Source organism: Ursus americanus, chromosome 11, assembly GCF_024610735.1.
Source record: "Ursus americanus isolate L20-20 chromosome 11, mUrsAme1.1.p, whole genome shotgun sequence".
NCBI lineage: Eukaryota > Metazoa > Chordata > Mammalia > Carnivora > Ursidae > Ursus > Ursus americanus.
In genome coordinates, this window is record NC_142137.1 from 27255299 (window position 1) to 27280495 (window position 25197).

Genomic DNA, 25197 nt, shown 5'->3' on the forward strand with positions numbered 1-25197 from the left:
GGTTTGAGAACCCTTATTGGGATAACGGGCTGCATACTGATTACATTTACTTTCTCTACTAGAAGTCCTCACAAATAACTCTTTACTTATACAAATAAAAAGGAAAATATTGCATTTACAAAGATCTTGTGTGCATGTATCCAACTGAAATTAAAAAATGAGAAATATGCAGAAGGTGCCAACTTATTGCCAAATGCTACATGGAAATAAGGTTATCTATTAGAATATATCTAGAGAGATAGAGCTAACCAATAAATGAATAGCTAACCAATAAAGAAATACACACACACAGAGGCACAGATGCTAGGCTTATTAAAAACAAACAAACAAAACAAAACAAAACAAAAACCTACCCTCTGCTTCTAGGTGCTCAGTTTCAAGATCCCTGAACTGGACTAGTTAAAATAATAGAATAAAATATGAGAAAAACAAAACCCTAACGGCAAAACTGTATAATAATTATACTAAATAGTTAAGGAATGCCAAGGACTTGACTTCTTGGAGTAACTTAGGGGTGGTTTCCCCTTTCTCTAAGAATGGCTTCTGGGACAGGAGGGGGCCTCCTGGGCTCTGTTTATGGCTTGTGGCTACAGCTGGCTGATCCAAGGTGAGTATCTAAAGACACGAAGCTGGAGTTAAGGGAGGCGCGTCTTATCATGGTAGCACTCTAGGGAGAAGGTCAGTGAGAGCTGGGATTTCCTGAGCAGTCCTGCTCAGAGTTAAGTGATCACTCTTAACTCTCCCTCCAATTCGGTGAGAAAGTCTCAAGTTTTCCCAATAAATTTCTCAAACTTTTTTTGTTTTGGCTTTTTTTGCTTGAGCTAGGTTACAGTCCATTCTTTCTTGTTTACAAGCAAAAGAACATTACACTAAGTAAGTATACTCTCCTACGATTTTACTCTCCCCATTAACCAACTCCAGCCTTAGGCAACTCATCTTTCTCTACTAGGAATGACTAAAAAGGACCTTTGGCTTCTGTGCATCTAGTTTTTGTGTGCCCTGTGGCCATCGAGCTTAGCAGCATTGACCTCACTTGTCACTTTTTAAGAAAAAACAATTGTTAATTTTGACGTCTGGCTAAGGAGTTGCAACTTCAAACACCTTCATAGATCAGACACGTAAAGTAAATGGAGAGAACACTGAGCTGGATTCCACTGGACGCTATCTAATGACATTTACGTTCAAAGACTTAAAACACTATAGGGTTCAAAACAAAATTCTTCGTGGGACAAATTTATCTGTGAGCCATCCGCTAACAACCCAGCTTGCTATTAGTTGAAGTCACATATGGTCCTACTCTGTGAGACTCCTACAACTCAATTTTGCTTCAACCATTTGAACAGGATAAAAATGCTTCCTGCAAAGCAAATTTTCCCACCTTCCCTTAGCAGAAAACTCCACAGGCCATTAAGGGGACCCACGTGAGGTCTCCAGAGAACTCAAGGGCTGCTTTTAAAAGTTTATCCATGTTGGTAGATTCTGCTCTTGTGTGTGTCTCATGGTAAATGAAGCAGACTCCTGTTACTTTCTATGAATCACAGAATAAAGAACCAAACTTCGTAGGAGCACAAGGACTCCAAAGGTATCACAGCACAGATGGGAAAACCCAAATGCCAACCGCCCTTGACAGTCCCCCGTCTAACTACACAGCTCTGATTCTCTTCACAGACTGAAAGGGAAATCCAATTCGAGAAAACTGATAGGGTTTTCTTTTCCTTGGAAAAAGGACTGCACGAATTGCACCCAAAAGCCTAAAATCTCCACCGTCAATTGTGGAAAAACAATGGAGCCTCCATTAGCAGTTCCTTTGCCCACAGAATGCTCTCTGAGGAACTGCAGGGTTTGGAAGGAGTGCAGAGGCCTATTCCCCATCTCAGGCACATCAGAGTTTTAATCAAAACCTGCTTTTCTTTCTGAAACCAAGCAACTGCTATTTCACACCCACATATTGCTGGAGCTCATTCAATTACCCTCAACGACTTTGTTTAAAATGAAAATGCTTTGCCTCCTGAGGACAGTGTGAGAGGATTGATTAATGCTGTTCCCTGAAGGACAGAAATGTAGGTACACAGCAAAACTCCAAGTAGCTGGAAACTACCACTGGCCATATTTTACAAGCCATTCAAACCTACCTGCAAGTATTTTGTAAAGAATAAGGACTTTGAAGGCAGCTGGCTATGTCAAGGGGGTATACTAGGCATCCTCCTCTTCCCTCTTGATGAAAACCACAGAATTAGAAAACTAAGATGATGAGAAGTGAGGAAGAAAGACCAAATTTTCCCATATGGTTTTGTAGAAGAGGAAACAGCTTTTTTTTTTTCCCCCTGACACATTGTTCCAAAGGATCTGTAACTAACAAACCAAACCAGCACATTGCTGGGTTCTGTGGCTCTGTGACTCAGAAGTCACTTTTCTATCCAACATATTAAATGTCAAGTAAAATATCTCCGATAAGAGAGACGAAATCTCTTTGGAAAGCTTGGCTCCTGTGTTGAGTGCTTCTCCTGTGCAAAGGAGCCACAGATTGTGCTGCTGTCTGTTACATGGTTTGCTAATCTGTAAGGGAAACATGTACCCAAGGCTGCATAAAGAAGCATAAATCGGGGCACCTGGGTGGCTCAGTTGGTTAGGTGTCCAGCTCTTGATTTCGGCTCAGATCATGATCTCAGGGTTGTGAGATCGAGCCCCACCTTGGGCTCTGCTCTTAGCAGGGAGTCTGCTTGAGATTCTCTCTCTCCCCCTTGCGCTGCCTCTCCCCCCTCTAAATAAATAAATAAAATCTTTAAAAAAAGGAAGCATAAGTCATGGAGACCTTATCTTAGTCCTCAACAAATGCCCCCCACAAAGAACTTCGCCCATGTAATTACAGTATATGTCTAAGACAAGAAAACCAGAGAGAAACAGAGAGGAGGAAAAGAAAAGGAATTACAGGGAAATGTTTATGCATGTGTAGTATGCAGGTTTTGGAGCCAAAGAGCTCTGATGGAAGGTTTCTGTGTATACAAAAATGCCTGGGTTCCAGGGTAGTCCTAATCCAAAAAGGCAATATTTATCTATCATGTATTATTTGCTCCCATTTCACAATGCTCTAAGGTTACCACCTCTGACGTGAAAGAAGATGTAATATTTAGAGCTAGTTCTTGCACGGCTGGGTGAAAGAGGGGTAGGAGGAAAGAGGGAAAGAATTATATGAGGACTACACTTCACTTCTCTTTTTTATAACAGATTATTTTCTTTAAGAGAAGCATAAGCTGTGATTAAAGTGGAAATATAATTGCTGAATTTTTGTGCCTCTAACACCTGCAAAGGAAGCACGTTGACAAGAAACCCTCGGCAACCCAATTATTTCATGCAGGTTTTCATCCACCCCAAAAGCCATCCTCAAAATAGAACGGAACTTTTTCTCCTTCTCCAATCTGGTAGGTGCCTTCCACAAAGTAACCAAGAACCTAAATCACATTGTTTACCATAATTCTCAACAAACAAAATTTAAATAAAATGAGATCCAAGGTTTTTAACACATAACTTTCAAACTTTCATTATATCAATTATTTAACAGCACATTGAGCTTACATTTCACATCTTGAAAGGAGGCTAAAAAAGGAACAAGATTTGTCCCCAGGGAGATAAGGGATCTCAAACTCTGTTTCCAGAAGTGGGAGAACAGATTAGACAACTGGTCTTTTCAGTTTTCAGGAACATTATAATTCAACTGAAAAAAAAAAACGGGAAAATGAAACAAATTCAAGATTCCCACTATCTAGGAATGTGAGGGAGTTAGAATGTATATCTTGAAAAAAAGTAAATAAATAAAGAGAGAGCTGGGGGAAAGGAAATCTAGGGACAATTCTTCCTTAGGAGGCTAAAAAATGAAACAATATTTTAAAAATAGCAATAAACTCAGTTCTTTCTTATACACTTTTAACCAAAGACATTTTGAATTACACATAATAGGCTCAAATAGTAAGATTCTTATATTTTTTTACATTATGGTGTCTCAGGAGCAAGCATTTCCTAGGGGTCACTCTGGGAAATACAACCCTTTCCATCAAGCACAACTGTGGGAACAAAACATTCAATCTGAGATGGATTACCAGGTCGTAGCACAGCATGTACAAAGCAACTTGGAAATCAGAATGCATTTCTGTTCTCATTCCCAACTGGGGAAAGACCAGCACAGAAGGAAGTAGGACTGATACGGGACGGTTTCCAGGCGAAGACCCCTGACCTGAACATTCAAGGACGGAAAGGGCATGAATCATGGGAAAGAAGGATACCACCCCAACCCCCTGCAAGTAAGAGAATCAGCATAAGCCAAAAGAATGGAGATAGGTTACAACAAATAACACTTGGCGAACAGCTGAGGCTAAAGACTCAGGACCGATGAGTGAACATTAAAGCTACGATTATTGACTGCTTATTTTTTTATTATGATATAATGTTAGTCACCATACAGTACATCATTAGTTTTTGATGTAGTGTTCCATGATGATTATTGACTGCTTATAACATACCAGACTCTAGGCATATATTTCCTTTTTTCTAATTAAATTTTAATATTAACAGAGCCCCAGGCCTCAGACCCGGGTGGCTCGTTCCTGTTAGCCACCCTCACTCCCTCGTTGATCTCCTGAAGTCTCATGGCTTTAGTCCCACTTGCACACTGATGACTCCCACACCTCTATCATCAGCCTCGATGTTTCCTCCAACTCCAGACTCCTATGTCCAACTGCCCATTTGACATTTCCTCCGGATGTCTACAGGATATCTCAAAATCAACATGTTTAAAACCAACCTCCTGGGGCGCCTGCGTGGCACAGCGGTTAAGCGTCTGCCTTCGGCTCAGGGCGTGATCCTGGCGATCTGGGATCGAGCCCCACATCAGGCTCTTCTGCTATGAGCCTGCTTCTTCCTCTCCCACTCCCCCTGCTTGTGTTCCCTCTCTCGCTGGCTGTCTCTATCTCTGTTGGATAAATAAATAAAATCTTTAAAAATAAAAAAAAAGGAAGGTCAACTGTGCTTTTAAAAAAAATAATAAAAAATAAATAAATAAAACCAACCTCCTCATTTCTGTCCAGTCCTCTCCCCAAAAAAACCCAAAAGCTGAACAGTAACAATAACTTCTCCTCCCTCCTTCATCTTCAAAATACATCCAGACTCAGGGCACTCCTCACAGCTCCCCCTCTACCACCCTGTGTAAGCCACCACCACCCCTACTCTGAATCACTGTAGCAGAATCCTGAGGGGGATGGACACGAACTGCCCCTCGAGTGACCCTCAGAGTCTGTGCATTCCAACCCTTTCCATTTGTAGGACAGGCTCCAGATACTGTTGTCTGAAGTGGAGACCAAGATTTAAGAGTGATTCTTGGACAGGTGACAACAGAAACAACAGAGACTGAGGGCAGATATGAGAGGAAAACTACAGGGTAGGGTTGAAGGGACATCTGAGGACATGGAGAGAAACAAAAGAACTTGAACTTTTAAGAAATATCAAGTCCTAGGTCAAACATCCCCTCATGGTTAGCCTTTTTGACTCCTCAGCCAGAGTTCAAGACCTTAAGTACGGCACTGGTCACATTACTGGAGGCCTAAGCTGACTGACTCCCTCACCGGACTTTGAACTCATTCTGTGCCCCCAGCACCCAATGCAGCATCGGGGACCTGGGAAGCCTTTGGCAAAGGTGTGCTGGAGGCATAACACTGTGCCACGGAAAGTGCATTAGGAGCATGAAGAAGGGAGTGGAAGAGCAAATTAAGACTTTACTTGGGAAGTGAGGTTTCAGAGATAGAAAAAAGTATTTGAGTTTATCCAAGAAGATAACGCTGATGGCCAGGCGGGTACAGCAGCAGTATGGCGCGTCAGAAGCAAGGCTTGGGGGAAAGGAAAGCAGGGGAAGAAATGGTGGGGTGTGATACCAAAAAGTAGGTTAGACTGGGAAGCTCAAGAAAGCAGCAGAGTCAAAGGAAGAGTTTTCCCTCTCCCCAAAGAGGTGGGGTGGTGGGGGACAGGAGATGTTTAAAAGAAAAAAGGATGAGCACAGCAACAGATAGAGGTTGCCCTAGGGGATGCAGTTAGGGTTAATGGATTATGAGGCCCAGGCCAGCTCATAACTGCGGTTCTTAATCTTTTCATCCCCAAGTACCAAGTAAATTACTGAGCCCCAAAAGGAGGGTAGGAGGCCAGAGGCTTAACAACCAACCAGAGGTTCAACTTGAACCACTCGCTGAGGTGTGAGCCGAGAAGTTAGGCGGTAGGAAGAGCAACACTGGCGAGTGCTGTAAGACAAACCTCGGTTATCACTTCAGTCCTCGACGTTCCCGTTCACCTCCCATCAAGAGGTGCTGGGGCTCGCTTCTCACCCTGCGCCAGCCACCCTGCCCACGTCTGGGGTGGAACTCAAGGGAAATTAGGCTGGAAGGTGGCTCTCCGTCACAGTGGATCTCCATCACCGCGATGAAGGTGGAGTGGAAAAGCCGCTCACAGTGGCTACCCAGCCCGCGTTGTCCGGGCCTCAAGGAGAAAACCGGGGGGAAGCACAGAATATAAACAAAACCCCAACACTTTCTTGTCCTTTCCCTGCCCATCACTCATACCCTCTCCTCACTGAAAGGTAAGCTCCTTGAGAGCAGGGCTTGGTCCTTCACGGCCGGTGCGCGCCTAGCGAGGGCGCCTGGCACGCAATGGACGCTCAGCAGCTCTCGGTGGAATACTGAGCGGACTCGACTCCGTCCCGCGTCATTCTACCTGGGCATTGAAGGGTGCCACCACTGGAGCCGCCAGAGAGGGCTGAGGTGGGAGAAACCGAAGACTACTCTGAGGGTCCCAGTGGGGCGGCCTGCGGGGCCGAGCCGAGGGCTCTGAGCGCGTCGGGGAGGGGGATTCGGGTGTCCGGCCCACGACTGCACCGTTTGACACTGACCTTCCGGCGGGGACGCCCGCGCGGGGCGCAGCAGCCCGGCTCCGGCGTCCCGCTCCCGCCGCCCTCCGGAGGCGCTCGGCGCCCGCTGCGCACGTAGGTCACCTGCCTCCTGCTGGCGCCGCGGGGCGGGCCGGGCGCGGGCGGCAGGTGCGGCCCGGGCGGCCGGGGAGCCGGGCCCGGCGCGGCGCTGCGGGCCGGGGGCCGGAGCCCGGAGGGCCGCAGCTCCGCGCACAGCCGCAGGCCGAGCAGCAGCGCGGCGCCGAGCACACACCGGCGCAGGGCGCCGCAGCCCCTCCCGGCCGGCCTCTCCCGCGCCATGGCGGGGACCCGGCCCGGGCTGCGCTCAGCGGCTCGCTCGCCGCGCCCGGCCGGCAGCTGGGAGACGGCCCCGCGGGTCCGAGCCGCCCACAGTGGGAACTCCCCCGCGGGCCGGGGCGCGGGCTCGGACCCGCCTCCCTCCCTGCGGTCCAAGAAAGCCTCGGCGTAACCTTATCCTGCCCAGCCGAGCGCGCCCGGCCGCGGGAGGGGGCGAGGGGCGCTGGGCGGCGGCCCGGGGGCGCAGGCGGCTCGGCGGGGCTAGAACCCGAGTCCTGGGGGTCCCCGAGGGGGCGCCCTCCGCCTCGGCCTCCAGAGCCTGGCGGAGTCGAAAAGCCACATGGCCAGAAAAAGCGCATTCCTAACGGGGTCCTGGGTGGTAACTTCATTTGCTAGTATTAGTATTGTTGGAGAAACACGGGAAGATAGGTGAGCTGCCAGCTTTTGCTACAAGGAACAAGTTCTGATTGTCAAGCAATTTGTGCCATTAAGCACAGGATAAAAATATATCGCGCTTAGGCTTGGGTTTACAACTCCTCTCCTTCAAGAGAGAAGGGAGGGGGAGGAGAGAATAGCACCCGATACCGAATAATCATAGAGTTATTCCATTTCTAAATTCTGCCTGAAGCCAATCCATGCTTTCTCTCCGTGTTATGAAATGTGTGGGGGTGAAGGAGAGGGAAAGAGCCAGCTAAGACATCTGACAGCAGGGAGAGGGAACAGAAGTTACCATGGCATGATGTAAATCAAATTAATTTAGCTCCAAACACACACCTCCCTGCTGTCTTGCAGAGATACAGAAGGACAAATTTATCTTCGGCAAAATGCTCCCCAGCTGGTATTTCCATCACCACCTTGACCTTAATTAATCAGGCTGAACGCTCACAGCCTGAAGTCCGGTGTTGACTGTTCATTTTCAATTGTTAGAATTCTTTCCCACAACCTATTTGAGGTTTTGGGCTTGGGGTTTAGGTTTGGATTTGGATTTGTTTTCTTTAACTGTGGCCACTTCTTTTTATGCTCTACACTTTTATTTTCCATACTACTACACGAAACTACCCGCCACTGACCTAGTCTCTTCCCTAACAGCCTAAGGCATGGACACAGAAACCAAATATGGAGTCCCCTTCCCCCACTCCCTGAATCTCAGGAATTTTCCAGAAGAAGCCCTTCTCTCTAAAATCTAACTTAAGAAAGACCCCATCTATTCTTTGTCTCTGGACAGAGCACTTGGGCTATCTCTCTATGTCTAACTACCCAATCTAGTCCATTCCCTGGGCCACCCCAGTCCTCAAGCTCCTCAGTGTTTCATTATGATTGACCTTTGTTTTTTTCTTAGACGCAGCCCTCAGGCTATTGCAGATTGGCTTTGTTTTAAAGAATTCAAGCAAGTACATTTTCCCGACACAAATTTTTAGAGAAAACCTCACATCCTGTGACTATTTAAATAACAAGTTTGGGTGTCAGACTTGAACTATGTGCTGAATCAGGACTCTGCCATTCAGAAGTTGTGAGACCTTGCACAAAGTACTTACCCTCTCTCGGCCTCCATTCTCTCATGTGTAAATAGACCTATATATCCGGTAGGATACATAGATTGCATAAAATATTAAATGTTCAGTGACCTAAATAATACCAGGTTCACAGAAGGTATTCAACTGATGGTAGTTACTTTTATTATTTACCATTAAAGAAAATCCTGGATGTTATCATGAAAAACAAAATTTAAGCATTGATTCCAAAGTGGATAAACGTAAGAATGTATAAGGAGATTTATAAATATCTTATACATTGGCTAGAATTAGGAGTATCCAACAAGTGCAAAAAACAACCATTAAGACTCCCAAACGTACTCTATTCAGTTGTATAATGGTGGAGAACTGTGTAAGACATGATGTGTATTGTGTTTGATCAACCCGGATCACCAATGTCTGATGTAGACTTTGCTAGAGGTTTCATTTTCTATGCAACCAACACAGTCCCACTAACTAAAGAAGCAATCTTTTGAAGATTATGATATCACTAACTTATGCCCTCTGCTCATGTGTTGAGTTACTCTCCAGGGGGGAAATATGAGGAGTATCCTATATTATGAAAATGGGGATATTTACTAAGCCTCTGGACTGGAGGTGGGAGGAGGCACACAGAACAGTGTAGCTCTTGAAGAAAATGGGCAAGATGACCTCATATTTTCCCTTATCTCATTTCTATGGTTCTCTAATAATGTTTCCATTATGAGGGAAAAATACAAATAAAATGCAATATTTAAGTGCCCTTTTCCCTCATCTTTTACAACTGTCTCTACGTGTTTATTGCAATAAAAAAAAGAATTGTTGGGGCGCCTGGGTGGCACAGCGGTTAAGCGTCTGCCTTCGGCTCAGGGCGTGATCCCGGCGTTATGGGATCGAGCCCCACATCAGGCTCTTCCGCTATGAGCCTGCTTCTTCCTCTCCCACTCCCCCTGCTTGTGTTCCCTCTCTCGCTGGCTGTCTCTATCTCTGTCGAATAAATAAATAAAATCTTAAAAAAAAAAAAAGAATTGTTTATGTATATACAGCATCATTAATTTTCTAGGAAGAAATTTCCCGTTTTTAACTGCCACACATTTGCCTGTGTCGTGGATGCTAATGAATAGTGCAGTAGGTTAGCTGGTAGGCTGGAGAGGAAAATCTAACTGATCACTGTCTTAGCTGACAATCCATCTTTCATTCAAGACATTTGCTTTTCTCATGGAGTTGAACTTACCATGTTCATTTCTGGATATGTTTCAAAATGCAGATAATCACTAACCACTGAGTCATAGGTTGGTTACTTAAATATGCAGGTCAGTAAGCCACAAAAGCAGTTTTCATCAGATCACAAATTATATCCTTCATGAGGTTTCAGCCGCAAAATGAGTAAAACAGAGCATTTTTACTGCTAATCTCCTAGACACTGTACATCTAAATTAGCACACATGCGGTAGCATAGTGGTTCTCAGTCAGGGGTACTTTTGCCTCCCCGAGGACATTTGGCAATTTCTGAAGACATTTTTGGTCTCTACAATGGGCCAGGGTGCGAGGAAGATGCAACTGGCCATCTAATGGGGGGAGACCAGATATGCTGCAAGATAGCCTCAAACGCAAGGAATAGCACTCCACAACAAAGAATGATCCAGCCCCAAATGTCCACAAAGCCGAAGCTGGGAAACCTTGCTGTCACAATGGATATTCATATGGCAATTTTTAATTATAGACTGTCCAAAGAGAAAACAGAAGGTGAGAGACAAGGATCCTCCCCCAAAATGGTTATTTCCCGTTCACTATGAAGTATCCTGCCTGAATTAAAGTAATCAAATTTAGAAAGGACTAGAACCCCACCCCACCCCATCCATGTAATACATGCTCATTGAGGAAAATGTAGACGAAGCAGAAGAAGATGTCGACAATCATTCATACATCATGATTCAGAGACAGCTATCCCGTAAGACCTTTTTCCACGCATATGTGCATACAGTTCACGAAAATGAAAACATATACATATTTTTTATCATCTGCTCCTGTATACGGCACAAATATTTACCTATTAAATTACATGATGTCTGGGATTTAGTTAGAAACAATCCAGTGGAAGAGGTGGAAATAGCTGGGGGTAATAAATGAAGCAAGAAGAACTTTGAGATTATAATTGTTGTAGCTGGATGATGGGGTTCACAGATCTCTATTATTGAGCATGTTTGAAATTTTCCATAATGAAAAGGTCATTAAACAGTAATCTTATTAACCTATAACATCATTTTCAATGGCCACATGTGTTGTGATTAAACCAATCTTCCGCTGTTGGATAATTAGATCATTTCCAAGTTTTCATTTTATAAACAAAACTGTGATGGACGTCTTAGTAGCTAAATCTGATGGATCTGAAGTGGACCAAAAGGAAAGAAAGAGGCCACGGATGATTCCAAGGATTTTCCTGAGTAATTGGAGGAAGAGAGTTCCCATTAACTGAGAAAGAAAAGACTTAAAAGTAAGAGTAGTTTGGGTTAGAAAATCAAGAGTTTGATTTTGATGGTCATGTTAAATTTTGGAAGCCTTTTAGACATGTAAGTGGGGATGTCGAGTAGCCAGTCTCATTTAAAAGACTGGAATTCAGAGGAGCAGTGAGGGCTAGAAATCGAACGAAATTTTAAATCATGGGCATATTGATGTTGAGTAAAGGAGGGAAGAGATATTTGAAGGCTTGGCTACGGGTCCACCAATTTATGGTCGGAAAGATGAGGAAGAGTCAACAAAGGATACTGAAATAGGAGGACAGTAAGGGAACAGAATGTGTTGTCCCAGAAACCAAGTGATGAAACTATTTCTAGAAGGAAGACACTGAGAGGTCTAATAAAATGTGGGCTGGGGGCGCCTGGGTGGCACTGCGGTTAAGCGTCTGCCTTCGGCTCAGGGCGTGATCCCGGCGTTGTGGGATCGAGCCCCACATCAGGCTCCTCCGCTATGAGCCTGCTTCTTCCTCTCCCACTCCCCCTGCTTGTGTTCCCTCTCTCGCTGGCTGTCTCTATCTCTGTCAAATAAATAAATAAAATCTTTAAAAAAAAAATGTGGGCTGAAAACTGCTCATGAGATTTGGTAACATGATGCCTTGTTTATTATCGTCTTTCCCAACTAGAATGGAAGCTCCATGAGTTCAGGGACTTTGCTTTGGTTATTTCTACAATCCCAGTTCCTAGAACTGTATTTGGCATGTAGTATGTCATAATAAATAACTGTTGAAATAAAGAGGAAAAAATGAATCAAATCTGTGTGCATTTGTAATCAGTTATGATTCTTAAGAGTAGAAATGCTAAGTTAAAGCAAAATTGTAGGTCTTTGATATGAAGTGCTATTACTAATGTTTCAATCCACCAAAAGAACCTAGATCAATCCCATTCAAAGGCCATCAACTACTGCTTTGTTGGTATCAGTGGGAAACCTCAAAAAAAGCTTGAGCCAGCCTCTGGCAGACAGATGAACCAAGCGGTTTATTTTTAGTTCCCTCCCACTTTGCCATCACTGCACTTGAACCCACATTTGACTCCTCCTGAAATGCCCATCTCAAGCCGTATCCTACATAGGACTGTGTCAATTAATGTCATCCTCCCCACCTTAAGGATATAGCTAAATATTTAGATGCCAGTTCAACATCAGAAGTATTCATGTTCAAGGAGGAACTCACCAAGATGAAAGCTTTCAAGACCTAGAAGAACAAAGTTATAATAGAAAGACAGACACTGGAACTGCTGCTTGGGGCTGGGAGCCCTGCCTAAAATCACACCACTGCTTTAGCTCACAACCTAAGAAAGCTGGCTCTGAGCTAGCCTTATGGAAAATGCCTGGGGAATGGCTTCATGCCCTGGCCTGCCTGGGAGAGAAATCATGAGCCTTTCCTGCTTCTTTTGAATCTCCTAACACTGTGTTCTCCCATGCCTGGTGTTCAACTTACTCTAGCATTTGTGGACTTGCTTTACCTTTCTTCTACCTAAGCTGTTTCTCAAACATACAGTGGAGTCTGACCTCTGGATCCCTGCAATGCCCTGCATGGGATGGGTCTCAACCACATCTCTGGAATTGTTGACAAACAGACATCACACCCAACCAGGCTGAAGTCAGACCCAAAAGAGCACATTTCTTCCAGCACCTGTTGCTCATCCATCCTACCCAAAAAAGGAATCATACTCAAACCTGTATTGGATGCCTCAAAGGTACCACCTCCAACCGGGCACATATTTGACCCGAGGGACTTGGGAAGAATCAGGGAATGTTTCATGCAAGCTACTGGGGAAGAGGGACTAAAATGAAAGATGTGGGTATGGGGAAAATGGTGTGTGGATGGGATGGAAATTATGGGGGCTGATGGCTCTTAGGTAAGCCCTCAACCTGGACACGGAATTCAAAAAAGACACCCCCCCCCCCACACACAGACTGGATTCTGAAAACACATTTGAGATATTGTTAGATAGGTTTATTTACAGACAATAACTCCACAATGAGACAGTCCTGGATGTTATGACAATAAAGCAGCTTGGGTTAAGAATTGTCAAAATATTGCCTCTTTCCTAGGACCACCTAGGGAGCATTTCCCCTCCCTCACCCTTGGCTCATCTTGTCATTATGACACATGCCAGAAATAATCTCCCAGCTACGGATCACTTTGAAGTCAGAAACATTCCTGGTTGAAATTTTCCCAAAGTCAAGGGCTTAAAAAAAACCTCTGAAGGTCAGAAAAGATCACCAGGGAACTGGCAGGATAAAGTGAAACACAGCATGCCCAAAGGCAAAAGTCTCCAGGCTCTGTCATTTCAACTTAGCTTGTGAATATATTAAAAATCTTGAGGTCAAAAGCCATTTTACTTTCTCATCACATTACTGCTCTAGCCCTAGAGAAAGCATAAAAACTCTATGATTTTCAGACCATGATGCAGGGATTCTCAGACTCAGATGTGCAGGAGAACCACCTGGGGAGCTGCTTAAATGTAGGTCAGAAGCCCCACCTCCAGAGATTCACAGGTGAGTCCCCAAAATCTTTATTTTAACGTGTTTCAGGTGATCCATGATTAAACTTCGAGAAGTCTTGGCACAGAGCCCCCTCCACCCCCGCCCCTAGACATGGAAATGGTGAGGGTCAAGGGTGGGATTTAGGAAGAGGTTACTACAAGGTGTCCATGGATCCATGGGTGCAAATATTCCCCCTCTAGGCTCCAAGTACAGTTACTAAGAAAGTTTGAAGTATTAACAAAGGGTCTTCATATTCAAAAGTTCAGGAGCCTGCTTGGGAGCCATTCTCTTCTCCCCCATGACTTCTTCCTGCCTGCCTGCCCTCCCGCCCTATTTCTCTAGCACCTGGAAATCTGCAACCCTAGCCAGGCTGCAACGCCATTCAGCTCAGAGGACCCCAGAAAGCTAATCAGATATGGTCCCAGGAAGGTGGATTAAGGAACAAAGCCAAAAAGTCAGCGTGAAGCAGAAGACCCTAGTCTAAGCTTGGCTTCCCTTAAACTACACTGGCAGTGTAGCCTTGCACCGGTTACCTTACCTCTTGAGGCCTCAGTTTCCCCATCTGTAAAATGGGGATAATAATAGTAAGTTCCTATGTGATGAGTAAATAAATTGATCTATTTAAAGAACAGAGACTACTGTACCTGGTGCATGGGAAGTGCTATCACGGGTATGTCATGCGTTACTATTGTTCCCGGAGAGCCGGAAAGGACATCGTGTACCATTTTGCACTACTTTATGTTCCTCTTCCCTTCGTGTTGAAGTGTTTGTTCGGGGCTTGGGCTCACTGGGCCTCGACTCCACTGACATAAAAGGGAACATGAAAACCACATCTCTGCACCTGTTGTCCCAACCCAGCCCACTGCCTTTTTCCTTTACAATCATCACGTGCCAGGGAGTATCCTTCTAAGCTTTCCACTGTTTCTGGGAAAGCACCTTGATCCAATTTAACTGGCAGGCCTTTTCCTTCCCACTTTGACCCGCAGAGCTCTAAAACGTGTCCTTTCTCCTTTGCGTTTCTGATTTCTGCAGGTTTTGTGTGCCGGGGAACCGCACACTGCTCTTCTCTCTGAGTTTACCTTTCTCATGCTGTGGGCTGTGCTCGCTTTTACACTTGGCCCTTCAGACCTTGTCAGGGCCATTATGCTGACCACGGACTACCTGCGCCTCAGGACAGCGCCAGTCCTACTCACTTGACCATGAGCTTACACCGTCCGTGTTAGATACAGGGCCCATCACAGAGCCCACATCCCCCCATACCTCCTTGAGGAATGTTCCTGGGGCAGAAGCCTGCTGAGAATTTGCAGGGAGCTATTCTCCCTCCTCCATCCCCCACCCCCAGCTTCCCCGGTGACTTAGACGGTTGCTCAGAGAGGGGAGACAAACGCTGTCTGAAAGAATGTTGCTGTTGCCAGGAGAGGAAGCGAGAGAAACAGTTCCCCTTACAAAGGGCAGCCAGGAGAAAAGCGGCTCTAAGCTGGACGACAAAGACGGGGTGGGGGTGGGGGACGAATTTCCGTGTCTTACTAATATTGTGGGTGTGTAGCTACCATTAGCGCTTCAACCGCGAAGTATGAGATCACTGGAACAGGTTTTTAATAGCTGCGGTTCTTATTTTAACAGCTTTGTGGGTTTTTAAGTCAGCCTTTAGTGTGGGGAAATTGTTATGTAAAAACCAGGAAACAAATTTCCGTTATTGCTCCAACTTTGGCCCCCAGGTATCCCAGCACCTAACTCTCTGCAGCCATTGTTCACCGACCGAAGTCCCACAGCAGACGCAGGGTTGGGGATGGTGAATTATTTATTTTTGTCTCCCTGCAGTAACCAGCGTCTTGCACAGAGAGGAGCTCAGTGAAATATGCACAACCAAGGATTTCAAGAACCTTGCAATGCTGGACGTGGTATTTATGAACTCAGCCTTCGGGCAACTCCAATCCGCCCCCCACCCCTCAGCCAGCCAGCCACCCCTCACTGGCTATACCCCAAACATCCATTGCTCTTTCCTGCCTCTAGACCTTTGCTTATACTATTCTTACTGCCTGAAAGGATCGCTCTGTCCTGGAGATAAGAAGATCGAGGGCAGGTTTGGAAAAGAGCTGAGCTATTTGGATTTTATTTAATGAGGAATGGGGAGTCACGGATGGTTTTTGAGCAGAAGACACAAGTATGGATTCAAGGTAGAGCCTGCTTAAGACCTTTATAGACCGTAAGAACGCAGATCACCGCCCTCTGGAACCTTCACCTTAGAGACTTCTAAATGAAAATAGTACCAAATAGTAAAACACAAAACATCAGATATGTTGACATTGAAGAAACTTCACTCCACATCTTCTGAATGTAAAATTCTGAATGCAGAACCTTTCTCTGATTTTTCTTTCTACCCCAAACTGCAGTGATCTCTCTTTCTTCATTCTCCCAGAAATTGATAGAATTGTATAAGGCTTGAACACAGAGATCGAACAAAATTAAGTGGTCATTGCCCACCTATGCATTTACTTCACACAAAATTAGGTGATGGTGCAGCACAATTGCTTCAGAATAAATCCTCTCGCTTTGCCTGCAGCCTCGCAGAATGCACTGAGAATAGCCTCTGAGCGCTGCTATAATACACCCAAGTTCTTTTTTTTTTAAGATTTTATATTTTATTTTTTTATGTAGTTTCTATCCCCAACATGGGGCTCAAACTCACAACCCGAGATCAAAAGTCATATGCTCTACCAACTGAGCCAGCCAGGTGCTCCCCTAAAGTGTCTTTCTTGAGACCCTTAAAAGCGGATGGGATTTTTAAGGGAATCTTGATTTCGTATATTGAATACATTAGATTAGAGTCCTCCTAAGTTTGCTGGACAATAATGAAAATAGTTTGCAAACCACAAAATACAATCGTATTCCAGCATTCAATTTCAGAGTAAGGGTGAGGTTATTATCATAACTGGTGAGCACTGGCACTACATATAACCAAATTCTTCATTTTGCCTAATTCCGGTTTAAGAGCAAAAGAGTGTGGATTTCACAAGAGTCCTCCAGCCCTAAGCTTTTTTAACAATTAAATTAAATATGAAAAGGAGATACCTTAAAATTTCATCCATAAGAAATAAAAAATCAAAACTCAATCCGCAGTCTGTCACCATTGGATCTCTTTAAAACCAAGAGACCCTCTTTAACGTAAAAGTCTTTATCTTGTTGACCACCATGCTTTAATGACATACGACTATTTCTGTGAAGCTTGTTTCAAATCCCATGTTAAACAAAGGGGAGAAGTTCCATTATCTTTCAGGCTTTAACATCCCAGGATAAATTGCCTGTTCGTCTATTTTTCATCCACCGCCGCTAGAGATTAAGTCTTTGTTACTGACAGGGGTAAATCTTAGCTGGGCAGATCAATAGAATTATTTCTCTCCTCAGACAATAGAAGTTGGGAAGATAATGATTAGCAATGTCTTTTTTTTTTTTTTAATTCTGCCTTTCATTAGTAGTTCATTCTCTAGAAAAGGCTTTTTGAGGTGCCGAACAAAAGACAGCTCCTAAGGTTCAACGGCTGCATGTATCAGGGAAATTCTCTGCAACTCTGAAACCTCTCTAAGTGCCTGGAGAGACAAGCATATTCTGTACGCGGACTAGACTCGGAACCATAGGAAAGCCTTCATAATTAACACTCTTTGAATCTGTTATCGGTCAATGCTAAGTCCTGCGTTACTGCACGGAAGACCATCAATAGCCGGAAGATCAGCATAAAGAGAAGAAAGCACAGACTAAACAAAATGCTTCAGCAAGAAGAATAGCAGCCCTGCTCTCAGAAGACAGACCGCTCTGACTGGCTTCACGCTTTGGCCCCACGTGGTTTCTTTGGAAAGTACTTGTCATGAAATATTATGATCTGTTAAAAAAAAAAGTGTAAGAATATATCTTTTTACCTACCTCACAAGGATGTTGGGAAGATTAAAATTAGCTAGTTGTGAAAGTGTTTCTGACTCTCCTAGGAAAAAGGAGAAATGCTTTGTGGAGAAGCTTGTTCTTCGGAACTTTAAAATACCCCTAATGATCCCAGCTCACAACAGCCTTCTCCCATTAAAAGCCCAGGATTCTGCTGACCACGCATTCAGCTCCCTTGTCTCTGAATCGCTCTTTACAATCATTCCACCTTGAAGCCCAGAACTATTTAATACATGAGTGACAAAGAGAAGAAAGAATGGCGCCACCCCTCCAAACCCTTCCTGGATTAGTCAGAAGAGAAATTCCAGCAGCCCTGCCTGGTCTGGCAGTGGAAATCATCCCATTACCTTCTCCCTTCCTCTCCTCAAAGCACACTCTCCTTTGTCTCCTTCCAGATGTTAGGACTAGCAAATGCATTGCCCACTGTTCACACACACCCTTCACATCCCTGCAGAGAAGTGTCCTCTCCTCATCCTTAAGCCCGAACAGGAAAAAGCAGGGCCCGCCCTCCACAACATGTATCTTCAACACGTGCGTGCTCTGCACACCACGCCCTTGTCAGCAGACACTTCCAGCTCCAGCAGAGACCCACTGCATGTGGATTTCCCAAACGTTTCCACCTTCTACTCCACAGCGCTGCCCACCCAAATTCTACCTGATCAGAACCAACTCTCAACTGGGATCTGCGTGACGGTCACATTAAGTTGTAAGTCACTAGTCTCTGCTTAGGAAGCTACACCTTCCAAAATATTTTTACCTCCTCTGCCTCTGCTTCAGACTCCGATACATCTTCTCTCCCCATCCGCGTGCACATTCTCTCCCACAACCTATCATCCCCAAAGAGCAGAACAGAGAGGAAATGCCATTCCTGTTAAAAATTGTAACGTATTATAAGAGATGGTCCAACATGGGTGTGATGCACACAGAAACAGAAACAGTTTAGAGAGGGGTGAGGAAATGAAATCCTAAGAATGGAATTTCACGTGCAATTTGAGGGCTGTAAACTCGGGGACTAGAGGGCATGCCCTGAAGTCACTCAGCTTGGGTGCTGCCTATTCTACGTACAGGCTGACGTCATCCTGATTCCCGGGCTGCACGCTACCAGGCACTGGGGACTGAGTGACGCAGAGCACGGTGCTGGCTTCTCGGGCACCAGCGCGGCTGGTATACGGCATTCAGTCGCGGACAACAGATGCTACCCTTGAGTTCATGGAAGCGGAAAGGTACTTATTTCCAAGTGTTATGTGGCTTCCTAAATCATGGGAAAGTAGCGGAGCGGGTGCAGACTGAGCTACGGAGAACAACTCACCGCTAAGTCTGTCACAGTTGGGGGAGCAGCTGCCATGGCGAGGGGGTGCCGCAGAACCAGGGAGGGGCTGAGGTGGAGCCGTGAAGCCTCTGCAGCCGTCTGCTCCAGCGGGACTGGATGTCGCTGGCCCTGCCTCTTTCCACACGTCCCTCAGCTCCAAATTCAAGTTTCATAGAAATGCATCCGTCCAAAAGAACTGAAATCACATATGGAACGCTAACTGTAAGAGAGTCTAGGAAATGTAGTTTTTAGCTTTCAAGACTCTAGAGTACAGAAAGGCACATTATAGGGAGAGTAAGCGTTGAGCAATTCTACTACATTGTATTCTGAATGAGTGAAGTTCCAGGAAAACTGAAGACCAGCCTTGAAGTATTAAATACCTTTATTTAAATTACTTTCTATGAAACATTTTTTTTCAAGTGCTTTCCACTTTTCCCAGCCTCAGGTAAAGAGAAAAAGGACCAAATTCAATTTATTTTTTTCTCAATGACCCAAAATCAAAACCATAAACATTGCTTACTGTGCTGCAAATAGCAGTACACACGCACACACACACACACACACCTTATTCATAAAAACATAACAACATGAGGAATACTCATGACTACTTCAGTCCTCATTTCTTTAACTGGTCACATGGATGAAACTAGTATTTATAAAACTACCTTCTTCCACTATCCATTCCATACTCCCTTTGCCTTCAGCAACCACCTCAGCTGGTCATGGTCCTTCACCTGGTGGATGACCCAAACCTTCATTCCTGAAGAGTCTGGGCCATTAGCAGTCCTGCCTGGATTGGGTTGTCATATTGCTGACCTTAATCATAGGGAATGGTAATGGTAAGAGATGCTCTAAAGGATCTCCTATATTCTAAACACATTTTTCCTTCTATCCACGGTGGATGACTAGCTCAATTTCTCCTTGGTAGTCTGGCTCAGACACCCCAGGAAACACTATAACCCCCTTCTTTGCCTGTTGATTCAGAGGTATAAGGACCCCAAAGTGGTTCGGTGACAGTCTTTACTTCCAGTTCAAAAAGATCATTGTGTCTCCTGATGGAAGCATTCCTCCTTCTGGACTACTAAGACTTCTAGGCCAGCAGAGGCTAAGCTGTGGGAACAGGAAGCAAAAAATTTGCTAGTGGGTCACTAGGGGTAAGAGTGTGCAGTACCATTCCCATTTCCACCCCTTGATTCCTGGATGTGTGAATCCTGACTGCGAGAGAAACAGCACCATATACTGGATGCTGATTCAGAAGATAGGACAGCCTTCTGGGAAACTTGCCCCAGCTCGCAAGGTACTGCCACCTACATAGCACTATACTGAGTCTTCAAAAGGCCATTCCTCTGCTGTTTCAGGATGAGTGGAGAACATGATAAGAACAGTGAGTTCCATAAGCGTGGGCCCATTGCCATACTTCTTTTGCCGGGAAGTGAGTTTCTTGATCAGAAGCAATGCGTAGAATAATATGACGGTGGATAAAGCATTCTATAAATCCACAGATGGTAGTTTTGGCAGAAGCATTGCGTGCAGTGAAAGCAAATCCATATCCAGAGTAAGTGTCTATTTCAGTAAGAACAAAACATGCCCCTTTCAACATGGAAGTAGTCCAATGCAATCAACCCGCTACCAGGCGGCCGGCTGATCACCCCCAGGCAGCAGTGTCAGCTCAGGGCCTTAGTGTTGGTCTCTGCTGCTGGCAGATTGGACTCGCAGCAGTCGCCATAGGCAGGTTGGCCTTGGTGAGTGGAAATCCATGTTGCTGAGCCCGTGCCTAACTTCCATCCCTGTCACCATGGCCACTTTGTTCATGAGCCCATTTGGAGATGACAGTGCTGGCTGGAGAAAGAAGCAGGTTGGTATCCACAGACTAGGTCATCCTATCAACTCAATTATTAAAATCCTCCTCTGCTGAGGTCACTCTTTGGTGAGCATTCACATGGGACACAAATATCCTCACATTGTTTGCCCATTCAGAGAGGTCTAGCCACATACCTCTTTCCCAAATTTCTTTGCCATTAATTTTCCAATCATGTTCCAAGTCCCTGGCCATTCAACCAAACCATTAGCCATAAATCAGTATATAATCACACATCCGGCCATTTCTCCTCCCAAGCAAAGTGAACAGCTAGGTAAAATTCTACCCAATGGGAGGATTTCTCTTCACCACTGCTCTTCAGGAACGTCCCAGGAAGGGGCTGTAGGGCGGTAGCTGTTCACTTTCAGGTGGTGCCTGCATACCATACAGAAGCATCTGTAAACCGGGCCCAAAGCTTCTCTTCCACTCTTCCACTTATCCTAAGGACCTCCACATCAGTCCACAGGTGCAGGCTGGGAAAGAGAAGGCAGTGTAGCAGGAGTGGGCACTGTAAGCATTTGGGTCACTTCTTCATGTAACTTAATTATGTCTTCAAGGCCTGCCTATACCCAACCACATGCATTCCACTTACATGTGATGATGGAGTACTGCTATGCATGCTCAACTTTATAGTTTTGCGGGTCAGATAACACCCAGTTCATGTTGGGCAGCTCAGATCACATGGTAACTTGGTAGTCCATGATTAAGTCTTCAGTCTCTACTAAGGCTTAGTAGGAAGCCAAGAGCTGTTTCTCAAAAGGAGAGCAGTTATCTTCAGAGGATGGCTGGGCTTTGCTCCAAAATCCTCAGGACCGGTGCGGGGATTTACCTATAAGAGCCTGTCAAAGGTTCCAAAGAGCATCCCTATGTCACTGACACTTCAAGTACCAGTGGATCTATTGGATCATATGGCCCAAGTGGCAGAGCAGCTTACGTAGCAACCTGGACCTGTTGCAGAGCCTTCTCTTGTCTTTAGACCCACTCAAAACTAGTAGCTTTTCCGGTCGCTCAGTAAATGGGCCAGAGTAACACACCCAAAGGAGGAATACATTGCCTCCAAACTCCAAAGAGTTCCCCTAGATGTGCCTCATTTGTGGTTGTAAGAGGGGCCAGAAGCAATCATTATCCTTCACCTAGAAGGGATATCTTGACATGCCACACTACTAGAGACCTAGAAATTTCACTAAGGTAGAGGGTCCCTGAATTTTTATCAGATTTATACCACCCTCTGACATGCAAAAGTCTTAGCAAGAAATCTAGAGTAGTTGCTACTCCTTGATCACCAGATCCAATCAGCATAATGTCATCAATGTAATGGACCAGTACGATGTCTAGTGGAAGGGAGAGGTGATCAAGATCCCTGCAAACTAAATGATGACATAGGCTGGAGAGCTGATATGCCCCTGAGGTAGGAGAGTAAAGGTGTATTGTTGGCCTTGCCAGCTACAAGTAAATTGTTTCTAATAGACCTTATGGACAGAGAGAAAAAAACATTTGCCAGTTCAATAGTTGCATAACAAGTAACAGGGGATGTACTAATTTGCTAAGACAATGAAACCCCATCTGGTACAGCACCTGCAATTGGAGCCACCACCTGGATAAGCTTACAGTAGTCCACTGTCATTCTCCAAGACCCATCTGTCTTCTGCATAGGACAAACAGGTAAGTTAAATGAGGATGTGGTGGGAATCACTATCTTTGCAACTTTTAAGTCCTTGATGGTGGCACTAGTCTCTGAAATGCCCCCAGAAATGTGATATTGCCTTTGGTTTACTATTTTCCTTGGTAGAGGCAGTTCTAGTGGCTTTCACTTGAACTTTTCCACCATAGTAGCCCTCCACAGATCAGCAAACCAACGTGAGGATTCTGCCAGCTGCTGAGTACATCTATTCCAATTATGCATGCCAGAACAGGAGAGATAATCACGGGGTGGGTTTGGGGATCTCCTGGACCCACTGTGAGACAGACCTGAACTAATACTCCATTGATCACCTGACCTCCGTAAGCCCTGACTCTGACTGGTGGCTCATAATGATTATGGAGGTTGAAAAGTACCACAGTCTGCACTTTGCAGTTGAAGACCCAAGAAGGCCAGTGGTGTAGCTTGAAGGCCTAAGAGCCAATGGTGTAGATTACAGTTTCAGTCTGAAGGCCTGAGAACCGGGAGCACCAAGGGTAGAAGAAGACTGATGTCCCATCTCAAGCAGTCAGGCAGAGAGAGAGCGAGAGAGAGAGAGAGAGAGATGAAGGGCAATTCCTCCCTTCCTGTACCTTTTTGTTCCTCTCAGGCCCTCAGTGGATTGGATGATGTCTGCCCATTGGGGAGGGCAACCTACTTCATTGAGATTACCTAGTCACATGATAATCTCTTCCAGAAATGCCATCACAGACACACCCAGATATAATGTTTAACCAGATATCTGGGCATCCCATGATGTTGACTATTAAATTAACTATCACAAGTGGTTACCTTTGGAGGGATGTAAGGTAGGAGGAGCATGAGAGAGCCTTCTGGAGTATTATAAATATTCTCTATCTTGATCTGAGTGATAATTAAGTGTATGTGTAGGTAGAAGCTATACAAGTATGTTTTATACACTTTACTGTACATAAATTATACCTTAAAAAGGGAGGGAGAAAGGAGGAGAGGAGGAAGGGTGGGAGGAAGGAAGGAAGGGACAATGAAAGTATATGGGCTTCAGAACCAGGCAGAACCAGTTCAAATTCTGACCATTTGCTAACTATGTGACCTTGGACATGTTATTTAACCTTTGAACTGCTGTCCCTCCAGGTGGAAAATGGGAAGTCTAGTATCTCTAACTTATGAAATGTTAAAGGGATAGCCCATGTACAAGGCACCTAGTCTATGGTAGGTGCTCAACAGCTATTAGTTTCTTTCTCTCCCCTCAGGTGTCTTCTTTTTTAAGTCATTTCCTGGGAGATCTCATCAACTACCATAGTTTTAAATACGCTAGTAAATATGCTGGTCCCTGAACTCCAGGCTCATATATCTCACTGCACCCTCAACATCTCCCCTTGGGTGTCTAATAGGCGTCTCAAATTGAACACACCCAACACTTCTGTTTATTTATACCTTCCACCCTCCAACTGAACCTTCTCCTCCCTCAGTGTTCTCCCAAGCCTAGCAGCTCCATTCATCCAAACGCTCAGACCACAAACCTTGGAGTCAGCTTTACCTCTTTGATTTTCACACTCCACATCGGATCCATGAGCCAATCCCATAGTCATACCTATACAGAATCCAGCCACTCCTTACCCCGTCCACCACCCTCATCCAAGCCCCCCTTCAATACTGTCTTCCTTTTTGCTTTCTTGGCCTTCAGTTTATTTTCCACACAGCAACCAGAGTAAAAGCAGATAATGTTATTATTCTCAACTCTCTGATAGCTTCCCATTGCACTTAGTACAAAATCTGAAATCCTCATCATGGCCCCCAATCCTAGATGATCTGACCTGGGTCTATATCTCTGACCTAATCATCTCCACTCTCCCTCCCTTCCATTGCACCCAGCCACACTGGCCCCCTTGCTGCTGCTTACGCAAACCAAGCACACTGCACTTCCTCCACTCTCCACTCAAGACTTTTGCACCTGTTCCTCCCTCTGCCTAGAATATTCGTCTCCCAGATATTCACATGGATTGTACTTCCTTCACTTTCCTCAGGTTTCCATTCAAGTGCCACCTGCTCAGAGAGGCCTAACCACATCACTCTGTATAAAATAGCAGCCTTGATCCTCCCTGCTTAAAAAAAATTTTTTTCAGGGGCGCCTGGGTGGCTCAGTCAGTTAAACATCTGCCTTCGGCTCAGGTCGTGATCCCAGGGTGCTGGGATCAAGTCCCGTGTTGGGCTCCCAGCTCAGCAGGGAGTCTGCTTCTCCCTCTCCCTCTGCCCCTCCACCCCTCCTCATACTCTGTCTCTGTCTCTCTCAAATAATAAAATCTTTTAAAAAATAAAAAAATAGAATAAATTTTTTTCAAAAAAAATTTAAAAAATAAATTTAAAAATGTTTTTCTTCATAGCATGCAACACCTCTGTACATTAGGGTATGTATATGTGTACTCTGTTTCCCCTGATGGATTATAAGTTCTATGAAGACAAGAGCTTTGTCTCATTCACCATTCTTTCTCTTCAGTTTGGGAATAGTACCAACATATTGTAGGCATTTAATAAATATGCCATGAATGAATGAATGAATGAATGAATGAATGAATGAATGAATGAATTTATTTTGCAGATTCGGGGCACCATCAATTTAGGGTGGCCACCTCTGAGCATTATTTAGTGATTTATTTCATGCCCCCATGGTCAGATCTCTTCCAGATG

General features: G+C 44.9%; 1 protein-coding gene across 13 annotated transcripts in view; it reads right to left on the minus strand.

The window, feature by feature from the left end:
- METTL24 (methyltransferase like 24) overlaps nt 1–7359 on the minus strand; it is a 122727-nt gene extending 115368 nt beyond the window's left edge. For 11 of the 13 annotated variants that reach the window (XR_015726071.1, XR_015726072.1, XM_087865388.1 and 8 more), the window contains exon 1: nt 6923–7358. Coding sequence is in view for 11 of the 13 variants with exons in the window: in XM_087865388.1 (XP_087721514.1) it covers nt 6923–7240 (318 nt within the window). In the remaining 2 variants the exon portion in view is untranslated. Of the gene's footprint in view, nt 1–6922 lie in introns of all 13 variants that reach the window. The other 2 variants (XM_087865382.1, XM_087865381.1) reach the window with 1 other exon arrangement.
- Nucleotides 7360–25197: the final 17838 nt, after the last annotated feature.